The following is a 24,904-nucleotide window of genomic DNA, read 5'->3' as shown; positions in this document are numbered from 1 at the left end:
TCATTTACACGAAAACGCAGTTTTTGTCACAGAAAACGATCATTTCTAAAAACTCTGGCCGAAGTGGAGATTTCTGAAAACGCTGGTTATGTGTTGTTGTGTCAACGGGGAGAAACAGGGTTTTAGGTTCTGAAGCGTCACATTATGCGCCAGGAAATGCTTAACGTCTAATGAGCGCCCTATGTTTACAGTTTGTTTGTTACAGGAAGACGCTCGTGTTATTCGTTGTTGTTGATTCTGATGATTCTGATTGGCTTGCATGGCTTTATCCTTCTCCCTACTAGAGTTTAGATTCTCTGTCCGAGCCCGACCCGACCCGCAGGCCGGGTCGGGACAATATTTCCCACCACTATCCTCGGGCCGGGCCTTTGATCGACAAGTTTTTTATTTATTTTTATCATTGGTTTATTGGCCTAATCTGAGGAGAAATCTATGCCATAAACAGAAATATTATAGGCCTTTGTTACACGGGTCTTCTCAATGCCGTGGAACGCTCCGTTCACTTGCATGGGTAGTAGTCCGTTGACTTGTCAAGCCCAGCGTCTTCCGTTACTAAGCGACGACACCGTCTTTGCGGACAAATTATTTCTCTGCTGATCAACACTACGAATGCTGGTAACGAATAAATTGTAAAAAGACACACCATGTAAAGTTATTTTTTCGTTTTGGCAAGTAGCCGTGTGATAAGCGGGATAATGTATAGAACGTCCCCGGTCATTGTCGAAAATAAGCCCCTTCAGCGCGAAGCAAGACACCGTCGCTGCGCGTCGGTCGGTGTACGGTTCGCCCTGTCGGGGCTTATTTTCCCGATAATGACTGGCGTTCTATACATTATCCCTTACATATATAAAAATATACAAAAGTGTTTATTTATTTAATTATTTTTACCCAATTTATTTATTTAATCACTTTAGTTAATTTATGCTGCCAACAATTGCTGCTATAATATTTATTTATCACTTTACCACTTTTACCACTAATTCCACTTTTATCGAATCGCTCCTTTTCACTTATTTAGTTTGTACTTATTTTATTTCCATATATTTTATCTATTTAGACTCTAACCCTGTATTACTTTCCCACCTTTGTATTGTAACAATAATTTCCCTCGGGATAATTAAAGCATCTTGAATCTTGAATCTTGAAAATGAACATTGCCGATTATCAATACTTTTGGGGTCGTTCCAAACACAAACAGACGCTAATCAAACCTAATCGGGAACGTTCATTCACGTAAAACATTAGGACACCACTGTGTCACTCTATCACTACTTTTGGGGTCGCTCCAAACACACACAACTGAAACCCAATCGGGGACGTTCATCCATGTAAAAAACCACAGACCATCCCGACAGGGGAAGTACGTACAAGAGAAGTCCTTACAGACCATGACCAATTGGGCTGCCATAAGAGAAACACTGGATAATAATAATTACTAATAGACCCACTAAATACTACACTCAGAACAAATACCGTTAAGTCAAATTACCTATCAAGTCGTATTTTAGAAACAGGCCCCTACCTGAGTTCTATCACTGTCATGAACAAACTGCACGCTGACATCAGGTGCCAATTTCTGCTGGTAAAGGAAACAGGATCAAATAAATATATCACACATTATAAAACACAGTAAGATAAATGATGCTGCATTTGGACTCATTAAGATTCTGCTGAAAATTACAACAACTATTATCAACATTAAACAAATTAATTTGCTACTTTTATCATTTGAAGGGAAAACTATAAAATGTGTCATATTGCTGGTCCACGATCAGTTATCCATGATAACTTAATGTACCTGTTTGCGCCAAAAATACCAAGGTGGGTTAAGGTCAGAACATTGCTTACATAAAACCCCCACACCTTAATCTTGTCTAACAGGCTGTTCAGGACCAGGGGACAAACTAACAATTGCAAATAACAAAATAGGTTAAGATTTTTAAGATACTAGGTATTGTTGTATTAACAAGCCCCTACCTGAGCTATGTCCTTGTCATTGACAATCGGCTTGCTGACATCGGGTGCCAATGTCTGCTTGAAACAAAAACAGGAAAAAATTAAAACCAATCATGATATGTCGAAGGCGGCCTGGGTTAGAGTTGCAACAGTCACTCCCTCTGTTACATCTGTTGAAATTTACACATGTTTGATACAACATGAACACTTGCATCTAATTTTCAATGCCTGTATTAACCTAGTGTAATTCTTTTTTGAATAGAAAAAAATCTAATAGAAAGCAGGGAGTACCTGGGCCGAGTTTTATTTTACTAAAACTAGACTGAAATGTTTGGAGGTGCCGTCCACTAAAACTAAGGATAAAATGACTAAATGTGACTTAAATGGACGTGCATTACTGCCTAAAGACCAAAGCTAAATCTTAAATAGGAGCCAAAATGAACATTGCCGACTATCAATGCTTTTGGGGTCGTTCCAAACACACAACTGAAACCCAATCGGGGACGTTCATCCACGTAAAATCACAGACCATCCCAAAAGGAGAAATGCGTAAGAGAGAAGTCCTTACAGACCATGACCAATTGGGCTGCCATAAGAGAAACACTGGATAATAATAATTACTAATAGACCCACTAAATACTACACAGAACAAATACCGTTAAGTCAAATTACCTATCAAGTCGTATTTTAGAAACAGGCCCCTACCTGAGGCTTATCACTGTCATGAACAAACTGCACGCTGACATCAGGTGCCAATTTCTGCTGGTAAAGGAAACAGGATCAAATAAATATATCACACATTATAAAACACAGTAAGATAAATGATGCTGCATTTGGACTCATTAAGGTTCTGCTGAAAATTACAATAACTATTATCAACATTAAACAAATTAATCTGCCACTTTTATCATTTGAAGGGAAAACTAGAACATTTGCTAAATTTTATTAAGTACCTGTTTGCGCCAAGGCCAGTCTGCATCCCCGTAACTGAAAGTTATTTCTTCGCCTGGGGCAATGTCCCTTAGAGCAAATAGGCAAAGATGTGGCATCCCACCACCATCAATTGTTTTCATCTTGCAGTTAGGCTTCTTGTGGTCATCGTTCACAAGCCTTCCGAGGGAATTACCCTCAACAGATGCATCAAGACTTAAGGAAAAGAGTAATAAGTATTAATTAGAGTTGTCAGTTAAACGCGTTATTAACGGCGTTAACGCAAACCCATTTTATCGGCGTTAAAAAATTTAACGCGCGATTAACGCAATTATTTTATTAATTTATTTATTATTATTATTATTTATTTTTTTCCTTTGGCTCAAAACAAAGAAGCAGTAGCCTGACTGCTATGTTCAAATGACATTGGTTCAAAGCAGTCGTTTAATTGCACTATAGACTCTTTTTTTGTATCGTCCTGTTTTGATCAGTATATGCCAATGTTGTTATCAATAAAAAATCATTTGCACAAGGCAAGCCGATGCACTTCACCATGTTGATAAGAGAATTGAAATAAGAAGAATTATGGGACAAAAAAATCAAGGGATATTTAGCATAGAAAAATAATTTGCGATTAATCGTGAGTTAACTATGACATTAATGCGATTAATCACGATTAAATATTTTAATCGCTTGACAGCTCTAGTATTAATGTTAAGAGTAGAAGTTGCCTACTTGGTTTGGATACAGTGTTGAGCATTGTAAGGGTGTAGCGGTACACAGAAGTCATGGTTTGGTTCCCAGATGCCAGCTCCGTGGCATCTGGGGGCTCGAGGCCGCGACACGCCCCGCCCGTCTCGACCCGATCTGGCCGATGTTTCCCGCCATCAGCCCGTATTTCAGTGGGGCTGTGGCGGAGCCCGGGAGGCTCGGTGCCCCGGTGAAAACATTTATCCAGGTCACGAAGACGGAGGGTCTGACAGACCGGGGTTACAGGGGTTAAACCTAACTCAGCTTTCATCCCAGAGATACATGACCTCCTCACCACACTCTGCACAACCTCAGCTAATATTATAATACTTGGTGACTTCAACATTCATGTTGACACTCCCTCCTGCCACCCTGCTTCTGAGTTTCTGCATCTCCTTGACTGCCTCAACCTGACACAACATGTTGTTGCCCCAACACACACCAGGGGGCACACTCTTGACCTAGTCATCACAAACTCCACTCTCATCAGCAACCTTTTGGTGTTCGACCTGGGCGTGTCTGATCACAAGGCCATTTCAATGGAGCTTCCAATCCTGTTCCCCCTTGACAAACCCAAACGTCGGATCAGCTTCAGGAATTTAAAAAATATCAACCCGAACTCCCTAACTTCTGACCTACAGCATCTTTCTTCTGTTAATTTTCAAACAGCCACTGACTTTGTGAATTTCTATAATGCATCACTCAGCAGTCTCCTGGATCTCCATGCCCCTGTCAAAACCAGAACAGTTACCTTCACCCATTCAGCCCCCTGGTATACCAGCCAGCTGCGGGAAATGAAGAGAGCAGGACGTGTCCTCGAACGGCGTTTCAAGGTTTCAGGTCTCACAGTGCACAAAGCAGCCTATCGGGAACATCAGAAGGCCTACTCAAAATCCCTCAGTGATACACGGTCTCGCTTCTTCTCCAATCTCATCAACAATAGCTCTGGAAACTCCAAAATACTTTTTTCCACTGTCAATAACCTTCTCAAACCTCAAATCCCCCTGAAACTAGACACCACACAGGAGCAGTGCAACAACTTCATCTCTTTCTTCAGGGCAAAGGTAGATAACATCCGTGCCATCCTCTCCACCCCCTCTGCCCCCACAATCCCAACCTCTCTGCTGCTTCCAGGACATCACACAGCGTGAGGCTGAGGAAATCATGAGGAAGATGAAACCCTCTACCTGTGCCCTCGACCCATTCCCTTCAGCTTTGATAAAAACACACACCTCTGCCATAAGTCCCATGATTACTAAAATCATAAACTGCTCCCTCCAGACTGGCCACATCCCATCTGTCCTGAAAACTGCACTGCGCTGGGGCAGTCATTAAGCCACTCCTTAAAAAACCCAGCCTTGACCCGGAAGTGCTTGCTAACTACAGACCAATCTCAAATCTCCCGTTCCTTTCAAAAGTGCTGGAAAAGGTAGTTGCTGCCCAACTTCACGACCACCTTCAAACAAACAACATGTTTGAAAATTTTCAGTCTGGTTTCCGCCCTGGCCACAGCACGGAAACTGCTCTGGCCAGGGTCACTAACGACCTACTGATGTCAGCTGATGCTGGCTCACCATCCCTGCTCATTCTCCTTGATCTCACTGCAGCTTTTGATACGGTTGACCACCACATTCTCCTCCATCGCCTACACTCCACCATCGGACTATCTGACTAAACTCTCAACTGGTTTACCTCCTATCTCACTAACAGAACTGAATACGTCTCCCTGGGAGAAGCCAAGTCAGACACACTCCCCGTCTCCTGTGGTGTCCCCCAAGGGTCAGTCCTCGGACCCCCCCTTTTCACTGTCTACATGCTTCCCCTTGGCCATTCAGGATTGAATACAAGGTTTCCCTACTGACCCACCAGTGCCTCCATGGTAATGCTCCTATTTACCTGAAGGAGCTAATCACCCCTCAGCCCACTTCACGACACCTCCGCTCCGGTCAGGCAAACCTCTGCATCGGTGTATGATGCAGCAAGAGGCTGTTATGAATAACATCGCCCTGCTGGCGCATAACATCTCCACCATGGCGGTTGACCCTCATCGTCTGGCCGAACAGGCAGTCGACGTGGTGAAAACCGCCGGTGTCATCCTCTGCCTCTGCTCCACCGGCGCAGCGGCCTGGACGGCGGCATGGCAGCACCTCATACAGAGGAACCTGCGGCTGCAGAAGACCCTGGGCATCCCTGAGCCGATGAGGCGGCAGTTACTGGAGTGCCCCATCAGCCCGGACACGCTGTTCGGGCCCCGTCTGTCATCTATGGTGGATGACATGCAGGCCGCTTCCGAGGAGGCAGAGAAATTCCGGATACGCGTCTCCCGCCCTCCGCCCTCCGCTTCCGCAGGCTGTGGCGAGCGGAAAGCGAAGGCCCAGGGCAGCGGGCTCATGGGGCTATGTCCCGCCCCACAAGCGCCGGCGAAGGCAATTACGGGGCGAGGGAGAAGCGTGTGACAGCGAGAAACACCTCTTTACTAAAGACGGCTGTTTTTTCCCCACACAGTTAACGCTGGAGCCTACCGGCCCGACCATAACTGTTTCTCACGCATCTCCCACCACATCTAGGCAGACCGTCAATAAACCTTGTATTATTGACAGGAGCGGATCTAGCCATTTTGGGGCCCTAGGCAAAATATAGACATGGGGCCCTCATTTTTGAAACACGTACACAAAACAAATAACCATCCCAATACTCTTAGAATCGCAATAAACCCATAGTGCACTGCCACTCAACTCTCCAAAGCATTTGTAAACACAAAGTCCTACTGTTGTCGTCTTCTCAAAAGTCTTCATATCAGAGAAAAGTGGTGAGCAGCAGTATAGAACCCCAACAGCAGAGCCTGTCGCAAGTTCAGCAGCGGCTGCTGTGGCAGCAGCAGGTGTAAAAAATGAAGTCAATTTCGGCAGTGTATCTGCAATTCTTTTCTTCTCAGCTTTTTGTTTTCGTTTAGCACAACCACTATCATGATTCCGCCACTTCATTTTCACCGAGTCGCATCCCTCTGCTTTGGTTTGAAGTACGTTATTTCGCGCTGCGCGCGTTACTACGTAATCATATTCTGGACTAGTCCAATGCACAATGGAGGGGGGCATGTGTGCTGGAAAATTATTATTTAGGCATTAGTTCGGCGTTATGTTGATATTTTTGTTATTTTTTTCTACTAGAAATGTTTTTGTTTTTTTTACTTTACATAAGTAATGGCTGGGTGGGTCAGATTTGGGGGCCCCTAATAAAGACAGATTTGGTTGGGGCCCTAGGCACTTGCCTAGGTTTGCCTAATGGAAGATCCGCTTCTGATTATTGATAGAGCCAGCCCTTCATTACCTTTACGAAGGTGTGTCCCGCCCCACAAGCGCCGGCTATTACGGGGCGAGGGAGAAGCGGGTGACAGCGAGAAACACCTATTTTTTCCCCACACAGTTAACGCCGGAGCCTACCGGCTCGGCCATAACTGTTTCGCACACATCTTCTGCTACGTATGGGCGGGCCGTCAATACACCTTGTGTCATTGGTTGAGCCAGCCCTTCATTGATTTTAAAAAGGGCAACCTCGCCCTGCTTACCAGCCCCGCCCACCTCCATCGCAGGCGGCGGTGAGCGGCCAGCAAGAGCCTCGGACAGCGGGCTCATGGGGCGATGTCCCGCCCCACAAGTGCTGACTATTACGGGGCAAGGGAGGAGCGTGTGACAGCGGGGAACACCTCTTTACTAAAGACGGCTGTTTTCTCCCCACACAGTTAACGCCGGAGCCTGCTGGCCCGGCCATAACAGTTTCACACGCATCTCCCACCACATATAGGCAGGCCGTCAATAAACCTTGTATTATTGATCGAGCCAGACCTTCATTACCTTTACAAAGGCAGCCTCGCCCGGCTTACCAGCCCCGCCCGCCTCCATCGCAGGCTGCGGCGAGTGGCCGGCAAAGGCCTCGGGCAGCGGGCTACTATGAGTTCTGAAACGGTCTGTTCTGTTACTGGGGTGAAATCAGAGAGGGAGCTGATGAGAGGTTGGCTAGAGGTGATCATCCAGGGTGGGTCATCAGAGGGAGTGCGAGATGAGGCCAGTTGTTGGTGAATGGTGTTGAGAGCTGAAGAAGGCCAGGAACGCAGTGCATTGGGTGGAGGAAATGTCTGGAGGGAGGGTTTTAGGAGGCTGAGGTAAGTGGCTGACTGTTGAGAAGAGGACTCTGCTGTTGCCTGTACCAGTGTTGATGAGGTTGGAGTAGTATGAGGTTTTGGCAGTGGTGAGGGCATTCTTGTAGTGATGGTGGTGGTCTGAATACATTTGGCGGTGTACAGTGAGTTGAGTCTTATTGTAGAGTCGCTCCAGTCGACGACCAGTGGCTTTGAGCTGGCGCAGATGAGGAGTGAACCAGGGAGCAGTGTGGGTGAATGAGACTGAGCGGGTTTTCAGGGGGGCCAGGGTGGTGAGGGAAGAGGAGAGGCAGTTATTGTAGTGAGTCACATGGTCAGTCAGGGAGGAAGCTGGGGGAGGAGCTGATCAGGGTGGAGAGGTCTGTGGTGTTGATATGTTTGATGTTTCTGAAGGAGATGGTCCGTTGTAGGGCTGCAACTAACGATTATTTTGATAAACGATTAATCTGTCGATTCTTTTTTCGATTAATCGATGAATCGGATAGAACATTTGTAAATGCTGCATCTTTATTCAAAAACTTAATGAACATTACTTTCTGAACATAAAATACTGAACATAAATTCACAGTGCAGACTGCAGCGTGCAGGTTATTGCTTGAACGTCCCTGAGCTATTAAAAGTCCTTAAATTATGAAAAAATATTAAAACATTGGAATAACACAAAAAAAACATAATGTATGATATATATATTATACAAAAATGAAAAGGCTCCTTTCTTTTATAAAGTGCACAAAATTAGGTTTTCAGTGATGTACCTAGAACAAGGCACTGTTAGAACAATAAATAAATGATAAAAAAAGAAAGAAAAATGCAAATTACTAATCTGTCCACGCTGTATTTGTTTAAACATTAACATTGACATTAACGTGGTCTTGCTTGGTGCTCTATCAAACACACAAACTCACAGTTCACTTAACAGTTTTAGTCAGGAACTTTGCATTGCAATGCAAGAATGTAAGCATGTCTACATGCTCCTGGCTAAGGCTGGCTCTCTTCTTGGAAGCTATGTTGCCTGCGGCAGAGAACAGCCGCTCTGATGGTGTCGAGGTGCCAGGGATGCACAAGTAGGACTTGGCTAGCCTGGCCAATATTGGATATTTTCCCTTGTTATTCTTCCACCACTGCAGTGGGTTGTCTTCCTTAGCAACTTTCCTTTCTCCAAAGTATCTGAGAACTTCATCCCGTACTTTGCTGTTGACATCATCATCCTCATCTCCACTTGATCCATCCCCTTCTTCACTGCTGGAACCAAGGAGTGAATGAAGTAGAGTGGCAGGAGGTGTTGATGTAGAAGCTTTATTGGTGGAAGTGACGGGCTGCTGCACATTCATCTCCATCTCTCCAAGTGCCTTGGTTTGAACACAAAGGGGGAAAGAAACTTCAGTTTCTTAAACCGTGGGTCAAGTGCTGATGCAAGAATCACTGTGTTTGCGGCTGTGTCTGAAAAGGAAGTCTCCTTTTCCCATCGCTCCTGGAGCTGCTTGGTAGCAGTGAGTTGAAAAGCCTGCAACGGGCCCGACTCATAGGCAGCACTCTCGGTGGACTTCAATAGCCCCTTCACAAGTGGAGGTATTGCAGATATTGTTGTGTATTTCTCTGCACTCATGAACATAGTGGCACATTCAAAAGGCTTGAGGGCTTTTAAAAGTTCTTCTAGCAGGATCCACTGTTCTGGTTTCAAATCAAGGTACCTTTTTCCTTTTTGTGTGACAGAGATGTCAGACAGTGTTGCTGTTACAGGCCATCTTTGCTCGATCAGTCGACTGACCATATAAAAGGTGCTGTTCCACCTTGTGCTTACATCTTGCACAAGGCTGTGCTCAGAGCCCTGTTTCAGGTAGCTGGTTTTGAGGCAACCCCGAGTTTGTTCGCTCTGAGTTAATGGAAACTCTCGGTTTTCCGTTTCAGGTAGCAGGTTCAGCGCAACCGAGAGTTAGTTGCTGCGGCAACATACTCCGTGGGTCTAACCTGCTCGGGAGGTGGTTAGACCTACTCTGAGTTTGTTGTCTATAAGGCTGAAGGCAGCTCTCCGACAGAAGGAAGTGTTAGAAATGGCATGTCCTTTCTACGAGAGCCTGCGGACGTAGAGGCTGCGCTCCTCAGAGGGAATCTCCGTGAGGAACGATTATTAAGACCCCGGCTGGATATACTTTCTTTTCCTGATAATTTTCTTCACGAGCGCTATCGTTTTTCAGCGCAATCTATCATTTATTTAGACCACCTTCTCAGCCCCCATGTTAACTGTCAAACGCACCGGGGGCATGCTTTAAGTTTAATTTTTTTTTTTTTATGCAATTAACGCATTTGCAGAATGATCCGCCCCGTGCATCCCACCCGCTCTGTACTACAGTCACTTTAACGTTGTGGCTTTCCCATGATCAGAGTAGCTGACTAACCACGGACCTATAACTGCTGCAAGTCAAGAAACGCATATTAAGAATGCAAGGCAGAAAATACCCTGGTACTGCTTTTAACCAGATGCTTCTTCTCTACATGCACATGCTCAGCATAATCGTCTGCATTGTTCACTGGAGTAAAACCCTTTGAGTGTCATGGTCTGTCGTGTTTTGGTGTGTTTCCCTGTGTTTCCCTCCTGTGTTGATTACTGTTCCCTCCCCTAATGTGTCTCAGCTGTTCCTCGTTGTGTTTGTTACTTAAGCCCTTGTCTTTCCTTTGTTCCTTGTGCTATCCTTGTGGTTGTTCGTCCTGCGTGTTCCCTGTTCCCACCTGAGTTCCCTGGTTCCTTGCCTTAGCCTTTAGGCATAAATAAAGTGCTGTTCTCCCTAAACCGTCTGTGTCTGGGTCCTACCTGCCTGCCTGCCTGCACCCTCAACCCTAACAGAATGATAGCACCCACATTGGACCCAGCGGACGATCAATTTAGCCGTGAGTTGGAGGATTTATTATGGTTCATTATGAAAGCAATGGATTTTTGGGAGAACATTCCCAGCAGGAAGGAGCAGGAGGCTATCGTGGGGCGTACACGCAGGGCTGTCTCTTCAAGGCCCGAGTTGGAGGACGCCTTGCCCGAGTGGGCAGTTGAGCTGCTCAGCCCCACAGTCTTTTGGCCTGAGAGCTACATGCCGGTGCCACCAGACTTTTGTGACCGGCCTAAGCCTCCACGCTCCTACTCTCACCCTCTGCCCCCGGTTCCCCGCTACCAGCCTCTGCCTCCGGTTCCCCGCTACCAGCCTCTGCCCCCGGCCCCCCGCTACCAGCCTCTGCCCCCGGCCCCCCGCCCCCCCACGCCCTCCGCTCCTGCCTGAGGGGGCCCGCCCCCTGCTCCTTCCAGAGGGGGACCGGCCTCTGCTCCTGCCGGAGGGGGCCCGCCCTCCAGACCGTCCAGGGGAGGCACGCCCTCCGCTCCTGCCTGTGGGGGGGGCCCTCCTCCACTCCTTCCCGAGGGGGGTTCCTCTTCAAGGCCTTCCAGAGGGGTCCCGCCTTCCAAACCTTTTGGAAGGGGCACGCCCTCTTCCTGCAGAGGGGACCAGCCCTCTACCTTGCCTTCCTGAGGGGGGTCCCTCCGCTCTGCCCCAGTCCATTTTTTTTTTTTTTGATTCCCCCCTCCTGGCGCCCCTCCACCCACCCGTTTTGGGTTGACTTCCTTCGTTTTTTTGCTTGTCGTGGGTCGCCTGGGAGTCGACCCTTAAGGGGGGGGTACTGTCATGGTCTGTCGTGTTTTGGTGTGTTTCCCTGTGTTTCCCTCCTGTGTTGATTACTGTTCCCTCCCCTAATGTGTCTCAGCTGTTCCTCGTTGTGTTTGTTACTTAAGCCCTTGTCTTTCCTTTGTTCCTTGTGCTATCATTGTGGTTGTTCGTCCTGCGTGTTCCCGGCCTGTTCCCTGTTGTCACCTGAGTTCCCTGGTTCCTTGCCTTAGCCTTTAGGCATAAATAAAGTGCTGTTCTCCCTAAACCGTCTGCGTCAAAGCCTCCATTGACTCTAGTTCATAGAAAATGGGTGCAAACACATGACTGCAGTTTCTGTTCAAGTCCCGATTGAATCGTTCAATTTGCTGGTTATGTACAGAGCTTCCAGTCAACACAGAATGTTCACCTCTGTGCATGCTTATGTCTTCCCAAACCTGGACATTCTCCCCTCCATGACCAGTTCTAATATGAAGGGGCCGGCCATGTTTGCTGATGGCTGAACTGAAGTGGTTCATGACAGTTTCAGCCCGATTGTTGTTGGAACACTGGAGAAACGTTAACATTAGTAACCTGAGGCCTGTTTCAGGTAGCTGGTTTTGAGGCAACCCCGAGTTTGTTCGCTTTGAGTTAATGGAAACTCTGGGTTTTCCGTTTCAGGTAGCAGGTTCAGCGCAACCGAGAGTTAGTTGCTGCGGCAACATACGCCGTGGACCTAACCTGCTCGGGAGGTGGTTAGACCTACTCTGAGTTTGTTGTCTATAAGGCTGAAGGCAGCTCTCCGACAGAAGGAAGTGTTAGAAATGGCATGTCCTTTTCTAAGAGAGCCCGTGGACGTAGAGGCTGCGATCCTCAGAAGGAATCTCCGTGAGGAACGATTATTAAGACCCCGTTTGGATATACTTTCTTTTCCTGATAATTTTCTTCACGAGCGCTATCGTTTTTCAGCGCAATCTATCATTTATTTAGACCAACTTCTCAGCCCCCATGTTAAGTGTCAAACGCACCGGGGGCATGCTTTAAGTTCAATTCAAATTATTTGTGTGGCACTCCGTTTTTTTGCAAACGGCAGCTTTCTTTACAACGTCGGTGACGCCGAGCAAATTTCAAAGGCAACCGTGTGTCAGTCTGTCAGAAATGTGACTTTGGCACTGAAACGTTTTCTTTACACGTTTGTGATGTTTCCAAGTCACCGACCTATAAGAAAAATCAAGGAAGAGTTCTACAGAATTGCAGGTAACAGTAGCAACAATGTAGCCTATTTGTTTCTTGGAACATTTTAATTTAATAAATAATATGCACAATTCGTATGCCGATCCCGTGCCAGGACCACAGCAGCGCTACAACCTGGCGCATATGAGGACGAGAGCCAGGGTCGAAAACACTTTCGGGATCCTGAAGGCAAAATTCCAGTGCCTCAAAATGCTGCGAGTCACACCAGAAAGGGCATGTGATATAATAATTGCATGTGTGGTTCTTCACAACATCGCGATTTTGAGAGGGGAAAATTGCCCACCTGCAGTTGCAGATGAGCAGCCCATAAACCCAAACCATGCCATGGATCCACAGGACGGAAGGGTGGTTAGAGATACTCTGCCAAAATCATTTTGTTTGCGTTTTCTATGTAGGCCTAGTTAAATGTATTTTATTATTTCCGAAATGTTTTCTTTGGCATTCTTTCGCCTTCCTGTATAATAATACATTTAATTTAGAGGCGCCTTTCAAGACACCCAAGGTCAAGTTTGTATGATAGTAAACTCGTGTGACAGTCCCAGCCTCTGGTAGGGGGTGACACTGTTCAACAAAATAACTTGTCCCACCACAGCCCGTGTTCTAATAAAGACATTCTACTTTTTATGAGGATTTCTTTATTTCCTGAAAGCACAAAAAAAAGTCATTCATATTGGGTATGTTTTTGGAGCAGGAAACAGCATCCCAGTTTGTACCTCACCCACCTTTAACTTGTGTTCCAAAATTTGGATCTCCAAAGCATCCTTTTGCATCTTTTGCCTTATGTGGTCCATTTCTAAGTCCGCTTTGTTTATTTGTTTTCCCAGATAGATTTTATAGAGCTCTTTGACTGGAAGCTATAGGAATGCAAAAGATGACATTGGATTTCACAGTGCCAAGTACAGCGTTTCATTATAATTCCAGGGAGAATCTTACAGAGGTAAGCTGTGAAGTAGAGCTAGAAGTGGATGGCCTCTCATTGAATTCGATTTCATCCTGTTTGAGAGAAAGAAGATGTCAGTTTTAAATTGTACAACGCTATCATCAACTTTTAGATGTTATTTTAAAAGGTGTTAACCTCAATAGGCCTTTCCTCTTCCCTTTCAAATGCCGCAGACAATGTTTCTCCATCATCTTCCTGTAATGACATTAACAGTTGGGTTCAGCAATTATCAAGACATTATTAATAATCTGTGGAAGGTGAAGAATTGTTACAATTGCATGGAGGTTGGTGAGGGCATCTGGTTCCAGTAGGTTGATGACGCCATCAGTAACTGGAAGAAGATGATTAGACAGTGAAATTATTACTTGAGCCAGAATATTGCCCCATCTAATTTTCAACGCGCTGGGTTGCGTGTACACATTTAATTATTTTGAATAACCAACCTCTGATAAAGGCACTTCTATCCTGGGGGCTGGGGGGGATCAGAGGAGCTCCCTCCAGGGATGCCCTCAGCCACAGGACGCATACTCTGTTGGCTGAGGGCCATCTCCTCAGCCACTGTGAGGGCTGCAGGTGGTGGACCCCCTCCAGTCTTCCGGGCCTCTGCTTTTTTTCGATTTGCTAACGTGGAGGAAAATGTTACCCTAATATTCAGTAAGCGCTATTTTGAAGACACATATATATGTATACACACATACATACATACATACATACATACATACATACATACATATAATGCATTTTGCCTAGGAGTAGCCTTCTAATATATCTAAATCCATTAAATATTGGCAGTGTTGGGGTGGCTGAGAAATGTAGGCCTACTACTTACATTTACTGCTTAAATATAGACCCATCACATGTTGAATATAGCTGTTAAATTAGGTAGAGCAGGCAAAACAGCACAATTGATTTGATTTCAATTAAACATCAGTTTACCTGTTTGAACTATATTTTTATACTTCATTTTCATTTGCTGCCAAGTCCTCTTGGGGCAACTCGGGTTGTTCCTGTGTAAATTGACACACAGACACACACACACAATTTACATATTGAATAAGTGGAAGATATTAAACTTTCCTCTTTTATTTTACTATTTTATTTTACTCACGCATTGACTTGTTCGGCTATTTCCTGCCAAGCTCTCTCTCGTGCTCTCGCTGCCGCGGCGGTATTGCTTTTTTGGGTGAAAATGTGTTCCTGCTCGGCATATGCGTGCATTAATATTTCCAATTCCGTGTGTGAAAAGTAACTGGATCTACGTTTTTGGTCCATATTGATCATGTTATCAGAGATCCATTGATGATGGCTCTTTATAGTCAACAGGCACGCCCCCAACCCAGCGTGAACACGCTCAGAGTTGATTAACCCAACGCTGATCACCTGTTCTGAAACCGAAAACCCAGAGTTGCTTTTCAACACCTGAACTCTGAATCAACCAACTCAGAGCGCAGGATTAAACTCAGAGTATGTTAAACCAGCTACCTGAAACAGGCCTCTGTAACCATCCATTGCCCCATGTACAACTAATTTCCATCTTATCAGTTTATGATTTCCATCTATGTGCCATTGGACAAGGCACAGTGTATACTCGTCTTTGTATAGTTGTTCTCCTGGACTCAACACCAGCACCATCAACCCGTTGAACGGAGTCTCTGAGACGACGTCGCTGCACTGTAAACCCGAATAAGTTACCAGAACTTAAAAAAATTGAGGCAATCGATTGCCTCAATTTTTTTAAGTTGATTAACTTAAAAGACAACATTTTCCAGAACTTAAAAGGTTGGATGACTTGCCAATTGAACCTTTTGATAACAGTTGAATTAAAGTGCTCATTTAGCTAAACTCCAATATTTGCAGTTAATATGACTTACAATTTTCTGTTGAGGCAACTCAAATATTTGCAGTTAATACGACTTACAATTTTCTGTTGAGGCAACTCAAATATTTGCAGTTAATACGACTTACAATTTTCTGTTGAGACAACTCAAATATTTGCAGTTAATTTGACTTACAATTTTCTGTTGAGACAACTCCAATATTTGCAGTTAATATGACTTACAATTTTCTGTTGAGGCAACTCAAATATTTGCAGTTAATTGACTTACAATTTTCTGTTGAGACAACTCAAATATTTGCAGTTAATATGACTTACAATTTTCTGTTGAGGCAACTCAAATATTTGCAGTTAATATGACTAAAAAGTTTCCAGTTTACAAACCACTATATTAAGTTCACAACAACACCATTTTATGTTAATAAAACTCTGTTTATTAGTGGTTCATGGATTTTAAGTACACATAAGTCACATATGTGTTTGTTTACTTAACAACATGCGACTCAAAACGTAAACCAAAAACCAAATGTGTTCCTGGTCAGTAAAGTCCATAGGAAATAGATATTTATCACACAACTAATCAGATAGTCAGGAAAAGAATCAGAGTTATGACCCACACCACACCTGGTGGCATGTCATGGGACATTTAAGAACATCTTCACTTAAAACTCTAAAATGCAAATGTATTAACTAGTATCAATGCAGTGGAATTTGGGTCATCTTGCGCAGCCCACAATGGTTAAGAAAAACATTAAAACATACAAAACTTTAGCCTTGAAACCCAGGTCAAAAGGCAAAAATTGAACCCAGGGTCTTTTTTCGCAATGAAAACACATAAAATAAGCCCTCTTAAATAAGAGACTCAAAACGTAAACCAAAAACCAAATGTGTTCCTGGTCAGTTAAGTCCATAGGAAATAGATACGTATCACACAACTAATCAGATAGTCAGGAAAATAATCAGTTATGACCCACACCACACCTGGTGGAATGTCATTGGACATTTAAGAACATCTTCACTTAAAACTCTAAAATGCAAATGTATTAACTAGTATCAAATTCAGTGGAATTTGGGTAATCTTGCGCAGCCCACAATGGTTAAGAAAAACTGTAAAACATACAAAACTTAGCCTTTAAACCCAGGTCAAAAGGCGAAAATTGAAAAATTGGGTATTTTTCGCAATGAAAACACATAAAATAAGCCCTCTTAAATAAGAGCAACGCTAACAGTCCAAATGGCTTCCATGAGGGGCAGAAATTAATCTGAAAGAACGCTGCAGGCTTACCAGGCATTATAAAAGGCTAGTTCAAAGTTTTCCTTTTGTCTAAATAATGTCTCAAAAAGTTACTGCACTATGCAGGTGTTCAGCCAATTTACCCAAACTACACAATATGCCTGTTTTCATTAAAGTGTAATTCCGGAGAAAATTGAACCCAGGGTCTGACATGAAAACACATAAAGACTAAGTATAGAGCTTGCCCGGAGCAACGCTTACAGCCCAAATGGCTTCTATGTTATGAGGGGCAGTGCGAACGCTTCCAAATCAGCATTTTCTAACCACTAATATTGCTCAAAATAGCACCAAACCTCTGCAGTAGCATGACTAAGGTCCCTACACGTAAAACAAAGCATCAACAACTTAGTTAGTGTACCGGGAGTTTATTAAAAAAATACTGTTTTACAAGTCTGTGCCTTACCGTTAGGTCCATGTTTACAAAACAAAATCAAGACCCGCGCCGACGCCGGTTAGTTACACGAACGTTGCCAATACTCACTGCGCACTGCCACGTAAATGGCTACCGTAAATAATATAATAGAGGTGCCAACACTTGCTAGATTGTCACAAACCACAAAGTATCAAGAGGGGCGCCTCTATTAAATTATTTACGGTAGTATTTTTTTTATAAATTCCCGGTACGCTAACTAAGTTGTTGATGCTTCGTTTTATGTGTAGGGACCTTAGTCATGCTACTGCAGAGGTTCTGTGCTATTTTGAGCAATATTAGTGGTTGGAAAATGCTGATTTGGAAGCGTTCGCACTGCCCCTCATAACATAGAAGCCATTTGGGCTGTAAGCGTTGCTCCGGGCAAGCTCTATACTTAGTCTTATTTTATGTGTTTTCATGTCGGAGAAGACCCTGGGTTCAATTTTCTCCGGAATTACACTTTAATGAAAACAAGCATATTGTGTAGTTTGGGTCAATTGGCTGAACACCTGCATAGTGCAGTAACTTTTTGAGACATTATTTAGACAAAAGGAAAAGTTTGAACTAGCCTTTTATAATGCCTGGTAAGCCTGCAGCGTTCTTTCAGATACATTTCTACATCAAGTCATTCTTGAGGGTCTGCAACCTGGGTGACAGTTTACCCCCATCTAGACCAAGTAAAATCTTTTGAATGAATTCAAAAGTGTTGGTCAGTGCTTTTGGATAGCTGAGATGTAGTGCATATATCATTCCAAACATTACCAGGAAGGCGTCGCCTAGTCTTGGGAGGCCGACCATGGCAGCACTTTCAAGGATGACAGTGATTCTCACAGGGTCGTAGTGAACCGGACTTTCAAATGTGGCATGGTCACTGATGACGGTAAGGAGGCCCACTGCAACACTTTGAAGCTCTGGCTCAGACTCGTCCTGAATGAATGAAAAAGAGATACTAATCACAAACTAACACATGGAACAGAACAGATTACATAATTTCTTTCTTTAACCAAGTCCCAATGAAATCCAATAAGGGAGATCTAGGTCTCATTGTAAGAGGTGAAAAGCAATAGATCCATGTTCTGCACACATAAATCTAAGCGGTGTGAGAGACTGAAACCAAGCTCAATGACATTTACAGGAAATTATTTTACATCTTATTACTTTGAATGAAATACAGTTCCTTTATAGTGAGGAGAAAGAAAACCATACACTAAAACTGTATTGGTAGACTATATAAAGGTAAGTCCAAAATCATGCTAGTATTTTGATTAGCTGTTTGTATAATACACAGTAGAATCTGTTAGTGACTTAAGGAGACTTACTGTGCAGGTTCTGAAAAATCCGGAAACGTCCTCGCGCAGATATACAGGAAGGCAGTGGAGGACCGTAGTGCGCTTGGTGTGGATGTCATGGATTTCCTATTCAGATAAAAACAGAATTGTATATACAGAAGAGTTCACTGAACAAAGCTGATTTTAAACAGTCCAATCAGAACATATGTCCACAAATAACCTGTTCACATCTTTAATGCAACCAGACAAATGGCAAACACACTGTGGACTAATAATTGCAAAATTCACAAAGCTCATTTAAATCATTGAATCTGTTCAATGTTCCACTGGTTCAACCTAGGAAATGTGTAATAATCTATTTACCTGTTCATCGTGGATTTTTAAAATTTCAGCCAGAGCATCTGCTGTCTTCCCAGTTTTTGATGCCTTCTGTCTGAATAAGGTCATCAGTCGAGGAAGATGACGATCGAGCTCAGCATAGAAAGTGTTGGGCAGGTTCTGATTCGTAATCCGCTGGAACTCTGCATACAACTACATTGAAAAAACAGCAGGAGAATACAGCAACACGACTTAAAAATTGGAAGAATTGCAAAATGAGTAAGAATCACAATTTTCACTTTAGAAGAGCTGATCCATATTACCTCAGACTCTATTTTGAGAGCAGGCCAGAGGTCCATAAGCTCGTTGACTGGTGGGGAGGACATCACTATGGTCTGTCGGCGTAGGGGAAATGTGGTCTCCATCATTTTTCTAATGAGGGGCAGGTTCTTCTCCGTCTTCTTGACCTCTTCAACAATTGTCTGCCTCAACTGCTCAAGGCTTGAAGGATCCTTTCCTTGGGCAAAGTTGGGTAGGAAGTTGACTTCTGCTCGCTTGGGTCTTTTAATGTTGGAATGTGAAGGTTCATTTTCAGGATTAGTGCTACTTCTTTTTCCAGAATTTACAGTGACCTCTTGACATCCAGCCCGCCTCATCTTGGTCCTATAATTGCCCATCTTAAACTTTATGCTGTATTTCCATCCAGTCCAGCCAGTCTCAGATCCCGCTTCCTTCAAGCAGGGATGTTTGGCTACAAGAGCCTCAGCAACCATTGCGATCTCTTTATCGCCTGGGTAAGCCTTAAAACCATACAGAATAGATGCAAGCTTGTCTAAAATGTCGTGCTTTAGGTCTCTTGTCAGCTTAAGGTGTGTGTTGTTCTTCTCATATTCCGCATTTCCATCTCTAAGTTTCAGTTCTACATCAAATGCAAATGTTGGAACTGGAAAAGGACCTGGAGGCCACCTGCTGAGACGCTCTGGAGATGACACATCTGAAAGTTGAACAGTAGATGCAATAGAGCTGGAGTCTTGTGAAAGTGAGATGTGCACAACAGCTTTTTGTGGCAATTCCTCAATGTCTGCAAGGGAAGTAAGTTTCCCGTCGAAATCTGGATCTTCATAAAGCAAATCAAAGTCAAGGTCGATGTCCAGCTGTTCTTTTATAATGTTGATCAGTGCATCAACACTGGCTGGTCGTGAGCTGAGTTTCAATTTTCTAGCCTGGTCTTGCTCAACAACACGAAGAATCATTTGTGGGGATGCAGCTGCCATTGTGCTAATGAAAAGACAAAATCAGGTTGTTAAAGAGTACCATACAATTGGATAATTCCACAGAGTGAATAAAGACCAATAACTGATAAATAAAATAACCATTATTACCTGAACTCAGTTCTGTCTCACTTCAATGAAGCGCTTGAGGGTCAGCAGCAGCGAGCCGTCTACTTTGTATGCTGCGAGAGGGACTGTATCATTCAGACAAGAATGCAGGTAGATCGACAGGCTTGTATTTGCAGTTGACAGCTCATAGGACAGTAAATGTTCTACATACCAGGAGTCATACTCAAGACACAGAAAAGATACATTAGGATTTACAAGGAGGATCTGTTCTATTTTGCAAAATTTTGACAGTCCACCGCTGTCTCCTACAGACAGAAACATTCCACAGACATAGTCTGTTCCATCAATGGTCACATTTGATGTCTTGTAGATAGTGTCACTAGTCGTTTGTTCTCTAATGTGTACTTGAGCAACCTCTGGTAGAGTTGAAACCAGAACAGACTCAATCCTGGATGCCTGAGTTTTTGGCTTGAAAAATGATGGTGCAGCAAGATGATATGCCATCATGTGTTGGTGTCTGATTGCCATTGTCTTCAAAATATTTTTAAAATTTTGAGCGTCATGCACCACTCTTTTGAAAAAGCGGTGCTTGGCCTCAAACCGCATGGTCCAAACGTGCAGCAGGGGCCCAAAGCACTTGACAAGAGCAGGATAGTGCTCCACATAATGATGTTTAGGACGGAGCCTAACCTCAGGGAAAACCTCTAGCAGTGCCTGTCTATGATCACTGATTTTGCACTCAAAATAGTCCAAGGTTTCATCTGTAAATGATGGGCACAATGCTAACTGTACCACCTCTTTCAGCTCCATCAAAACTGCCCATGCCTTATCACCTTCTGGTACTACACTGCCAACAAGCAATGGAAGAAGTCGGAGGAGAGTGGCATTTTCATGTGCATTGCCTCCAATTGTTCCTCGAGAAAGAAACGTTTTGGGAGGTGGCTGAGGTCTATCCACTTTATCAGCATGCTGATATGGGAATGATTTAATCTTGTTGTTCAAATATTCCAAAGTGAAGTACTTCCGCCGGATCATCTCTTTAATACAAAGAGAAAGCTCCATGGGAACGATACCTTCCAGAAGATCGTGGAGTATATCAGGAGGAAACCCTGTGATTGTATGGAAGTAATTCAGGGATTCTCGCAAGGCACAGCCACCTTTAACACCAAAGTGGCTGCTTAAAGTGTCACTTTCTTGCACAGTTTGCACATGTAGGTCATGGCTAGCTTTGGTTCGCTGAGGAAACTTTCTCTCTCTGACTTCAGTTACTTGAAACTGTTCAACTGAGCCCATACAGAATCTGCAAACATGGCCTGTTCTAAATGACTCTACAAAGCCACCTAATCCATGAGCAGCCAAATTGTCAGCAGAAACACAAAAGACAGTGCCTTTGACATTCTGACCAATGCTTTCGATGAAGACACCGTCATTTTCCAGGGTATGAACATCACGCAGCAATGGAGCAAGTACAGCTGCATATCCATACTTGCGGACGTCTGTCACTTTTACCAGTATTGCTAGCTGTATAGCATGTAATGCTGACCTGTGTTTTGGTGGCACATTAGCGAGGACCCAATATACAGCGCAAAATTTGTGAATTTTGCGCGATGTGCCAAGCGGATTGCAAATTTCAAGATCATCAATATATAGCTGGAGTGGTAGGGTGAGATCCCCTGTTGACAGCAACTCATTTTCAAGGAAATGAGAGCCATTGGAGCATGATACATATTGACCAGATGCAGTATTTTTTTCAGTAATCTTGTTAAGAATGTCCGTGTTTTTAAAAAGCTCTTGAATCATTGAAAGGATAGGAACATACATGCTGGTATGTCCAGGTTCCTCCAACTGATACTCCACTGGCATAACACAAGGATAGTTGCGCTCAATAAAGGTTTTTCTACGCTTGTGTGAACTCAACTCGGCACCTTTAGAGGTTGATGTAGACAGAACATTGCAGTCCATGACAGCCGGAACAACTTCACTAAGTGTAGGTTCTGTAATAATGTGACCATTTCTTTGCAGTATGTCACTAACTGCCTCTTTGATCAACGGCTCAGATAAGGAGAAGATGTCATTCAAGTGGTCTACTATTTCCTGAGTAGCTGTGTTTGAGACATGGAGGATAGCCTGCATCTTTAGGAATAAGGAAGATACATTTTTTTTAAGTTGATTTCTTAGACTGCCAGTGTCACACTGATCATCATTCCCCACTTCTCTGCTCGGGCCTGGGCATTCTTCATGGAAATCATTATTTCCCTCAGAAATACTGGCTTGAAGATTATGGGGATCCTCACTGACAATATCAGTTTGAAAGTCTGATGCAAGACCTTCTTGGTGTGCTCTACTTTTATGGGAATTAAATGAGGAGTACACATTTGTGCGATAGCTACAATCCTTATATGGGCACGTCACTGTTTCATGATTTTTCAAATGCTTTCTGAGATGACTGAAAACGTCCGATTTAGAAAAGGGTTGCTGATATGTGCATAAAGAGCATTTAAATAACACAGTCCCCTGACTCTGCTCTGCACAACTGCTAGATTGTGCTGTATGATATCTTGACAGATGAGTACTGAGTGCATTAAGTGTCTGAAATGTACAAATGCAATCAGTGTAGAGGCATGGAAGAGGGCTGATTCTGGAATAGTGGCTGTGCTGCAGCCTGTAGTGTCTAAATAACTGTATTCTGGAGGTGAAAGAAGCTGCGCACAACTTACAGCTCCAGATCATTCTTGAACCAGCAACCTAAAAGGCAAAGAAAAAAAGTTTAGACCACGATCTAAAACTTTAAAAAAAAAGAATGGCTTTTACTACCCAATATAACCACAAGTTAATTACCGTTGGCTTACCAAAACATGATCATGGTACAGCCTACACTGCTTTAAAATTACAACATGTTTTCCTCAAAACAATGCGTTTCATATAACGTCTATAGATGGAAAATAGCAGTAAATGTATTCGTTTTTAATACGCATCTTTGGACTCATTTTATAGACCATTTCTTTTAGATCATACGTTTTGCAAGCAAATACGAAGTTAAGCAAAAATATGATCCGTGCAGTGCCAAAGGTTAAATATAAATGAACAGAACACATTCATGAATTGTTGACTTGAATACAGCAAAAAGCTTTATTTTGGCCAAACAGGTAAGTAGAATAAACGATGATATGTATATGTGGGAGTGTAATTTAAGTTATTTGTATTAAGAGTGAAAGGGGTGGGGGGAATAGAAGAATTCACATTCATTGGATTACCTGGTATTGTCAAGCTCCGATAAGGAGAAAGACAGGAAGTGAACCCAGAACCACGACTCAAGGGGGTAACATTACTGTAAAGAAAAGCAGCAGATCGTGAACTTTACTGCATGGTTAATCAACAATAAAGCCGTTTCTTTAGAAAATAAAGATGCTCACATTAAATACAAGAATCACTGAAATCCAATACAAGAAGGCATGTCCTATATATCTAGTCCAAAGACAATTTATGGTCTTCATTTTGAGTCGCTAGTCGCGTTTACAGGGACACTTCTGATCCGATTATCGGAATATATATATTCCTATCATGCGATTCCCTTGTGTACATATTAAACTGTTTAATGCTATTACATAATGCAAACAACGCATGGATTTCAGTATTAAAGCTCCCGACTTGCCTTGTTAGCAAGCTAACCATGCGGTGTCAAGAGTCGGATTATGGATACGGAGTAGTATAATATGATTTGTGTTGTACGTGTATGAAAAACACGTTGAAGTTCCATCTTTTAATTAATCTTCATTTTATGTTAAATTCGTACAATCAATCAAATGGCACGGATGGTTGGAAAATTAAGAAGTATGGAAAAACGTCAGCATTATCTAAGCCCCAGACTATCCGAGGGTCATCCCCATGTTCCCCGGGTCCTATGTTCCCCGGGTCCTATGTTCCCCGGGTTCTATGTTCCCCGGGTTCTATGTGACCGGGGAACATAGGACCCTTTTTCTGAAAAGCGGGGAACATAGGACCCTTTTTTTAAAAAAGGGTCCTATGTCCCCCTGTCTCATACAAAGCGGGGAACATAGAACCCGGGGAACATAGGACCCGGGGAACATAGACACGCTCCCACTAGCTGTTAGTAAGCTAACCATGCGGTATCAAGTTCCATGGCTAATATGAATGGCGTTGTACGTGTATGAAAAACACGTTGAAATTCCATATTTTAATTAATCTTAATTTTATGTTGAATTCGTACAATCAAATGGCACTGATAGTTGGGGAAAATTAATAAGTATGGAAAAACGTCAGCATTATCTAAGCACCCGACTTGCTCTGTCAGCAAGCTAACCATGCGGTGTCAAGTTACATGGCTAATATGGATTGCGTTGTACGTGCATGAAAAAACGTTGAAATTCCATACAAAAAATTGAATACGTCTTCATTTTATGTTGCATACTTACAATTCATGAAATGGCGCTGATAGTTGGCGAAATAAGTAGTAGACTGGTGTAGATGAGTATAGATTGGACTGACGTTCAAGTTCGAAGCTCCTTTTCCTCTTTATCGTTCCAACCGAAACCCACGTAGCGCCTAACGTTGTGCCTGACGTTGCGGGTGACGTCAGACAAATTGACGTTGAAACTGTAGAGTTGTAAATACCCTTACATTAATAAACTGCGGTTACATAATCCGGAAAAAAGTTAATGTTGATTAAAAAATGATCATCTTAATAATAAATAAATAAATACATCTTCCCATGGGCCGTCGGAACTCACGGAACGGCATTTTTTTTCACCAATACCGACTCACAGGGCATTCATTGCTAGTATAGTGAC

General features: G+C 43.4%; 3 protein-coding genes and 1 long non-coding RNA gene across 4 annotated transcripts; all 4 read right to left on the bottom strand.

The window, feature by feature from the left end:
* Window positions 1–13,198: 13,198 nt before the first annotated feature.
* Window positions 13,199–15,182, bottom strand: LOC130374666 (uncharacterized). The gene is made up of 7 exons (XR_008893643.1): window positions 14,718–15,182; window positions 14,546–14,616; window positions 14,053–14,230; window positions 13,882–13,940; window positions 13,745–13,804; window positions 13,603–13,662; window positions 13,199–13,523 (listed from the first exon to the last, which is right to left on the bottom strand). It is a non-coding gene; the product is annotated as an uncharacterized LOC130374666 (long non-coding RNA).
* A 2,333-nt stretch (window positions 15,183–17,515) lies between these two features.
* On the bottom strand, window positions 17,516–19,412 carry LOC130404455 (uncharacterized). Its single transcript, XM_056609184.1, has 4 exons — window positions 19,080–19,412; window positions 18,802–18,969; window positions 18,469–18,564; window positions 17,516–18,076 (listed from the first exon to the last, which is right to left on the bottom strand). Exons 1-4 carry the CDS (start codon window positions 19,410–19,412, stop codon window positions 17,765–17,767), a joined length of 909 nt encoding a protein of 302 aa, XP_056465159.1. The 3' UTR covers window positions 17,516–17,764.
* Window positions 19,295–21,863, bottom strand: LOC130374399 (uncharacterized). Its single transcript, XM_056581143.1, has 2 exons — window positions 20,139–21,863; window positions 19,295–20,034 (listed from the first exon to the last, which is right to left on the bottom strand). Exon 1 carries the CDS (start codon window positions 21,387–21,389, stop codon window positions 20,145–20,147), a length of 1,245 nt encoding a protein of 414 aa, XP_056437118.1. The 5' UTR covers window positions 21,390–21,863; the 3' UTR covers window positions 19,295–20,034; window positions 20,139–20,144.
* Window positions 21,425–24,638, bottom strand: LOC130404448 (uncharacterized). Its single transcript, XM_056609171.1, has 4 exons — window positions 24,530–24,638; window positions 23,351–23,424; window positions 21,822–22,841; window positions 21,425–21,436 (listed from the first exon to the last, which is right to left on the bottom strand). The coding sequence occupies exons 3-4, from the start codon at window positions 22,824–22,826 to the stop codon at window positions 21,425–21,427; spliced, it is 1,017 nt and encodes a 338-aa protein (XP_056465146.1). The 5' UTR covers window positions 22,827–22,841; window positions 23,351–23,424; window positions 24,530–24,638.
* Between the last annotated feature and the right edge of the window lie 266 nt (window positions 24,639–24,904).

The sequence above is a fragment of the Gadus chalcogrammus genome, chromosome 2 (genome assembly GCF_026213295.1).
Source record: "Gadus chalcogrammus isolate NIFS_2021 chromosome 2, NIFS_Gcha_1.0, whole genome shotgun sequence".
NCBI lineage: Eukaryota > Metazoa > Chordata > Actinopteri > Gadiformes > Gadidae > Gadus > Gadus chalcogrammus.
The sequence above is the reverse complement of the archived record's forward strand: the minus strand, read 5'-3'. Positions and strand labels throughout refer to the sequence as shown.

Bases quoted from the DNA above. Each gene is read 5' to 3' on its own strand.
- LOC130404455 (XM_056609184.1), bottom strand. From the start codon at position 19,412: ATGAGGCGGGCTGGATGTCAAGAGGTCACTGTAAATTCTGGAAAAAGA. The intron at 18,970-19,079 runs GTAATATGGATC...TTTTCAATGTAG, and splicing joins CTCTCAAAATAGAGTCTGAG to TTGTATGCAGAGTTCCAGCG. The intron at 18,565-18,801 runs GTAAATAGATTA...TTATCTGAATAG, and splicing joins TAAAAATCCACGATGAACAG to GAAATCCATGACATCCACAC.
- LOC130374399 (XM_056581143.1), bottom strand. From the start codon at position 21,389: ATGGGCTCAGTTGAACAGTTTCAAGTAACTGAAGTCAGAGAGAGAAAG.
- LOC130404448 (XM_056609171.1), bottom strand. From the start codon at position 22,826: ATGATCTGGAGCTGTAAGTTGTGCGCAGCTTCTTTCACCTCCAGAATA.